This window comes from Protopterus annectens, chromosome 2.part1, assembly GCF_019279795.1.
Source record: "Protopterus annectens isolate FY-2018-M chromosome 2.part1, PAN1.0, whole genome shotgun sequence".
In the NCBI taxonomy this organism is placed as follows: Eukaryota; Metazoa; Chordata; order Ceratodontiformes; family Protopteridae; genus Protopterus; species Protopterus annectens.
Genome location: NC_056729.1, coordinates 779,340,411 through 779,347,049, shown reverse-complemented (window position 1 = coordinate 779,347,049; position 6,639 = coordinate 779,340,411). Strand labels below are relative to the sequence as shown.

Below are 6,639 nucleotides of genomic sequence, written 5' to 3'. Positions count from 1 at the left end.
CAGATGAATGGAGAATAAGCATACTAGTGCCAGTGTTCAAGAACAAAGGAGACATTCACATCTGTGGACAGTACAGAGGAATCAAACTCCTATCAGACTGCAAACAACTGCGGCATAGAGCAAAATTAAACTTGACACTAAAAAAGAGTAAAGTTCTGCTGAAGCAGCCAACAAGAAGGAGGCTCAGACATGGATATTTGAGTGCTTTCTTTCTCTTTATAGTAAGAGCTTCTTCAAAATGAAACAAGCAACTTCATTTCTACATTTAAAACTCAACTGCCTAAATCACATGACTACCTGAACTAATAAAAACAATGAAGGAATTAATTGCTGAGAATTTTAAAAGCAGCAGTGTGTCAAAAATACAAAACATGCTTCCATAAAAAGTAACAATGATAAAACACAACACTTGTATGTCTGCAAAGTGAATTTGAGAGTGCTGGCTGCTTGAGCAGAACTTTACTGTTTTTTGGTTTCTCCTATCAGACTGCAGGACCGTTCTGGACAGGGTGACTGATAAATGAATACACAGAGTAACAGAAAGTAATATGGGAAATGAGTACTTTGGATTCAGATCAGGATGCAGCACAACCAACCTGATGTTTGCACTAAGACAGATACTGGAGAATAAGCTTGAAATGAATACAGAGTCTAACTGGGCATTCCTAGACTTGGAGAAAGCATACGACAAGGTGCCAACAAAGCTGATTTGAGCAGTCCTGCAGTGTTTCAGAGTCCCAGAAACATTGGTAGAGTTTGTGTAGGCTATATACCAGGATCCAATAACTCGAGTACAAACAGTGTTTTGTCATACAGAGAGGTTCCCAGTGGGAGAAGGTATGCATTAAGGTTCAGCTCTGAGCCCACAGCTGTTCACACTGGTGATGGACTACATTAGCAAAAAGGTCAGAGGGGGCAGGTCAAAAAAGTTGCTACATACAGGCAAAGTGCCATTAAAGGCAGACTCTGAGCAAGAACTTAAGGAAAGAGTAAGGGAATGGAATGCAAAACTGAAGACACATGGGATGATACTGAGTACATATTAAGACAGTTGTAATGGCAGCAAATGGGGATATTAGAACATGAAAAGTGAGATAAAAGAAAAAAACAGTGGAACAGGTTAACAGCTTCAAGTATCTGGGAAGAGTGGCTGAGAAGGGAACTCTGAATGAGCAGGTCAAAGCAAGAATTAGAGGGGCTACAGCAAACTGGCACATAGTGTCAGGGGTACTGTATGACAGAAGAATGCCAAAGAAGCTGAAAAGTAAGGTGTACAAAACAATGGTGCAACCAGTACTACTGTATAGTACAGAAACCTGGGCAATAAAGGGAGAGCAGTTGAGGAAGCTATCAATGATGGAGAAGAAGTGCCTGAGAGGTGTGGTAGGATGTACACTGTGGGACAGATGAAGAAATCAGGACACAAGACCAGAAGCCAAAGTATCTCCAATTACAGAAAAGGTCAAAGAGAAGAAATTACAGTGGTTCAGTCACATGTGCAGGAAGGCAGAAGACAATTCGGTGAAGGAGAGGTGGATGGATTGTGTGACAGAAAACCTGCAACAGTTAAGCATGAGTGTGGAAGAAGATAGGAAAATGGCACTGAATAGGGGAGATGTCGGCAAGTGACACAACACCCTGACCCCATGTAGAAAATGGGACTGATAATGAAGATGATACATAATTCTATGTACACACAAAGGTGTAGGTATATATATCAATATATATTGAAAGAGATTTATATATATATATATATATATATATACATATACACATGTATGTATAGAAATATATGTACTATATATATAATTTTTATAACAAACGATGTCAAAATGTGAGCAACTGCGACCACATAAATTACTCTTACTAAACTTCAGGCAGGCGTGCCAAAACTGTTCTGAGTCCAAGGAAAGGAACTCCATCTAGAAATTGTTTTAGAAATTTTTAGCATTTCCTTTGAGCACCCCCGCCCTCGGTGACTCTGAGTAAAGCATGCTCAGAATGGCAGTCTTGAACAACTACCCGTTAATAGATGGTATAGGTTCATGTAGTTTACGATTACAGTGAAAACATTTAACTACTTCTAGAGGATCCTTGGTCCCGCCGGTACCATACTGGTGGGTTGCGCTCGCCCACCAGTCCTTCCTATTCTTTACGATGTGGGCCTTTAGTGCGTCGAAAGGTGCCGTTGGTAGGGTGGGCGGCATGGCAGATGGAGTGAAACCGACTGTTCGTACACATTCTCGCAGTCAGAGATCGGCTGCCATCCTGTTGTCGGTACTAACGTTCGGTATTATCGTTGCTTCTGGTGGCCTACTGGTAATGATCGAAAATGGGATGCTGGCGGAAATGAAAACTCCAGCACCCCGTGGCACATTTATGCTTTCCGACAGCATTCATAGTCCGGAGAAGCAGGACGTTGACTCACAGAGGGATTTGGAGTACCAGGTAAAGGTGGAGAACAGTAAAAACGTCAAACTTTTGCACAACTTTGTATTTGTTTGGTGTCCTTAAAACTTTGGAAACTTACACCACTTAGCGGAGTAAAAGAAGCTTTATTACTAAGAAATGGAATCTAGTGCTTGTTAATGTAGTGTTACGTAAAATATTGCAGGAAATTGTTTTGCTTTTCTCTCGTTCTTTTGTTTTGCCATTTTTGAGGGCCATACTAGTACTCGGACGAAATACATTTTATCCATGTGTGTGTGTGTGCAATATATACATACATACACAACACGCACTTGCATTGGCATCAAAGGAGCTTGATAAGATTGTATTTATTTGGTCATTTTCTCCGCAATATAGACGTGGAAAGTTCAGAACTTCTGAATCAGAAGCTTACATTTTTTACAAATTTCTGAAATTGCTTGTATTGAGTGTCAACCTGACTTAATTGCTATGTTAAGGGACAGCCGCATTCAGAAAACGAGCGTGAAACTAATGGGGGGGGGGGGGTGCATTTAAAGCCATAGCTGGATCCGAGGACACCCCCCCCCCATACCTCTCAACCTCTTAGGGGGGGGGTGCATTTAAAGCCATAGCTGGATCCGAGGACACCCCCCCCCCCCCCATACCTCTCAACCTCTTAGTTCAAAACATTTAGACAAAGCCATAAATAATTGGGGACAAATGGCCAAAAACAGAGGCATTTAAATACTGTTCTTTAAAACTTATAAAGTTGATAGAATAACAGGTTTTACATTAGTATGGGTTTTCTGAAGTTGAAACTTAAATGTCTGTCATTATTTTCTGACTTCAATCCTTAGTGATTTGACAGAAAACCACGATATATTAAAATGGATGAAAGATATGAGGCAAAATATGGCCATTCCATGAAAATCTGTACAGTTGAGGGGTACAAGTCCTGCTGCCTGCGGGCAGCCATTCCACTGGCCCATTACTTGTTTGTCCCAATTACCATAAATACCAGTTCAGACCTGTCAAAGTGCATCATTTTCTTCTTTAGTTTTACAACGAACACAGAGATTTAATTTACCACCTTTATTTGAAATGTTATAGCACAAACAGTGATGACCATTTGCTAAACAAAGTAAAATGGGCTCACTCACAGTGAAACCAGGCTTAACACGAACAACAGTAAACTTATCTCCCCTTGAAACTCACATTCCTTGAAAATGCATCTGGCCAGTGGCGGATTATAAATCCAGCAATTATAGTTGCTTTGTTGACTGTCTCCATCTTGAATGTCTGTGTCAGAAAATTCATAACAATGATAATGACCTAAGCCACATTTCAAGTTTGCTTCACACAAACACACATTAGCCAAAGTGTTTGAACTTAATTCACATAAACTCACTTGCACACTAGTCCTGCAAACCCAGACTAAAGACCATTTAAAAATGTACTGATTGTAAGAGCATATGGTACTTTCATCCTCGGAGAGCCACACTTCCCTACCAGCAGTTATAGATACTTTGTTGCCTGTATACACCCCTTACTATTAAGAAGAAATAAATTAAAGGTACTTAATTGGTAGCTTTGGATGAATTACATGAAACTGTATAAAGATCACTAGCATTATACTGAGAGATCCAGCCACATGTGGCACTATTTATATATTAGAGTGTTAATTAGAGCATAATAAATATTAACTACCTAACAGTATCAATCTCTGCATTAGTAAAAGCTATCTGAATAATTCCACATTAAAGGGAACGGTTACTAATGCAGAGGTTGCTGATGGCAAGCAACTTTGCATTTCAGTGTTTCATCTACAAATAGGTTCCTTGGAATTACTAGGTGGGTTGCCCTTGGGGGCCAGTTTATGTTTATGAGTCAGACCCTGTACCTCTTGCCAGTGAGATAAGCATCTTAACCATTATGCCAAACCCAAATATTCAGCTACCAGTTTGCTGACTATTATAAACCTAGTCAACAGCCAGCAAGAAGAGATCAGAATCAGACTCTGTACCTTGTACCTCTGAGGTACAGACCTTAAAGGAAAACACTGCCCTTTCCTGCAGTTTAACTAATTCTTTAGTTTTTTTTCCTGCAGTATGGTTCCAGTATTGTGCAGGTACTAAAAACCTGCTTGTACTTCTTAAAACTTTCATTTCCTTGCCTTTGAATCAGAGGAAAGGAAAGCCCACCTACTTTGCTTTTAAGCTAAACTTTTCACATAGTTGTTGTTGTTTGTCTTTCGGCTTTTTCCCGGTAAGGGGTCGCCACAGCGGAACTCCGGTCCGCTAATGATTGGCAGTAGATTTTTACAAAACGCCGAGGTGCCAGCTCGATGCCCAACCTTCAACGAAGGCACGCCCATTTACGCACGCATGTCTTTCGAACGCTACCCAACCGCAGGGAGGACATGCAGACTCCACACAGAAGGCACTCCCAAGCCAAGCCGAGAATCGAACGTGAGAACCTCTTGCTGTGAGGTAACAACGCTACCGCAGTACCACTGCATGCAGACAAACTCATCTCCACCTGCATGACATACCATAGAGGCAGATAAATCTGTAGTTTACCCTGTTAGTGCAGTCAGTCTTAGATGGGCAGTTAATCATGCTAATGTCAGAAATACAGCAGATGCTATTAAAAAAAGACAGAAAGCTGTGGAGTTGTTTTCCATTGCTTGTATTGCAGAGAGGAGGAAAACTAAATACTCCCCTTTCATAACCAAACAATGAGAACAGTCAGGGGTTTAAAGGCAGTTGTCACCTCTTCTGACCAATTTACATAAGCAGCAACACAGTATTGAAATGCTAAGCTTTAAATGTTGGTTATTTATAAAAGTTGTCGCCTCACAGTAGGATGCTGTCCGGTTCGATTCTCAGCTAGAGCGTCTTCTGCGTGGAGACATACGTGAATGGGCGTACCTTCGTTGAAGGTTGTGCGTCAGGCCTGGCAAGCTGTTACGTAAAAATCAACAGCCAATCATTAGCGGACCAGAGTTCCGCTGTGGCAACCCCTAACCGGGAAAAGCCGAAAGACACATATGCTAAGATAACTTCAATGTGGTATTAATAAATTTATCATTTTAAGGCCCCCCCACCCACACACACCATAAATGCAGAAAGAGATACAGGTGTCAACCCTACCAACTGAGTGCACTGATACTGTTAATATACATGTGTGTGTGTGTGTGTGTGTGTGTGTGTGTATATATATATATATATATATATATATATATATATATATATATATAGATAATTGTGTCCTCTTTGCAGTCTCGAAGCCCATAATATCGGCTTTCACATTCTCGAGACAAGAATGTCGAAAGCTGAAAATCACGAACATCCCAAATCTCCCTGGGAAAGTTAAATCTCGTCCAACAGCAAACAGAAACACACCGGCCAAACAAACATCCACCTAGGTGGGGGGCTTTGCCCCCACAGCCGCCAACTATACATATATATATATATATATATATATATATATATATATTATATATATATATATAAACGCCTCCAGAAGGGGTGAAAGCGGGGTGAAATGGCATATGTCTACATCGCACTACAGCAGGGTGAAAGGGCATATGTCTACATGCTGGGCAAGCGTTAACTTGCCCAGAGAGATTTGAGACGTTCATGATTCTCAGCTTTCGACATTCTCGTCTCGAGAATGTGAAAGCCGATATTATAAGCTTCGAGATTGCAAAGTGGACCCAGGTATATACATATATATATATATATATATATATATATATATATATATATATATATACACACACACACACACACACACACACACACACACACACACACACACACACGTGTGTGTGTGTATATATATATATATATATATATATATATGAATTCACTTTATAATCTCGAAATACTGAAATATTGAATTTCAGTATTTCGAGACTATAAAGCCGAACTTCCGAAATAGGGAAACCCCATAACCTCAAATCCGGAAATGTCGAATTAGCGGTAATGGTGGTGTGCTACATGACGTGCGATGTACTGTGTGCCTGATTTACAATTTTGTATGTGGATATGGTTCGATCCAAATACTGAAATATCGAATTTCAGTATTTCGAGACTATAAAGCCGAACTTCTGAAATAGCGAAACCCCATAACTGCAAATCTGGAAATGTCGAATTAATGGTTTGGGTGGTGCACTACGTGACGTGCAATGTACTATGTGCCTGATTTATGGTTTGGTATGTGGAT

At 40.4% G+C, this 6,639-nt stretch overlaps 1 protein-coding gene across 1 annotated transcript in view; it reads left to right on the top strand.

Annotated features, from left to right (window-relative positions):
* The first annotated feature begins 1,928 nt into the window (after positions 1 to 1,928).
* CHST14 (carbohydrate sulfotransferase 14) overlaps positions 1,929 to 6,639 on the top strand; it is a 309,908-nt gene continuing 305,197 nt past the window's right edge. The window contains exon 1 of the mRNA XM_044062481.1: positions 1,929 to 2,448. Coding sequence (XP_043918416.1) covers positions 2,158 to 2,448 — 291 coding nt within the window. The 5' untranslated portion in view covers positions 1,929 to 2,157. The remainder of the gene's footprint in view (positions 2,449 to 6,639) is intronic.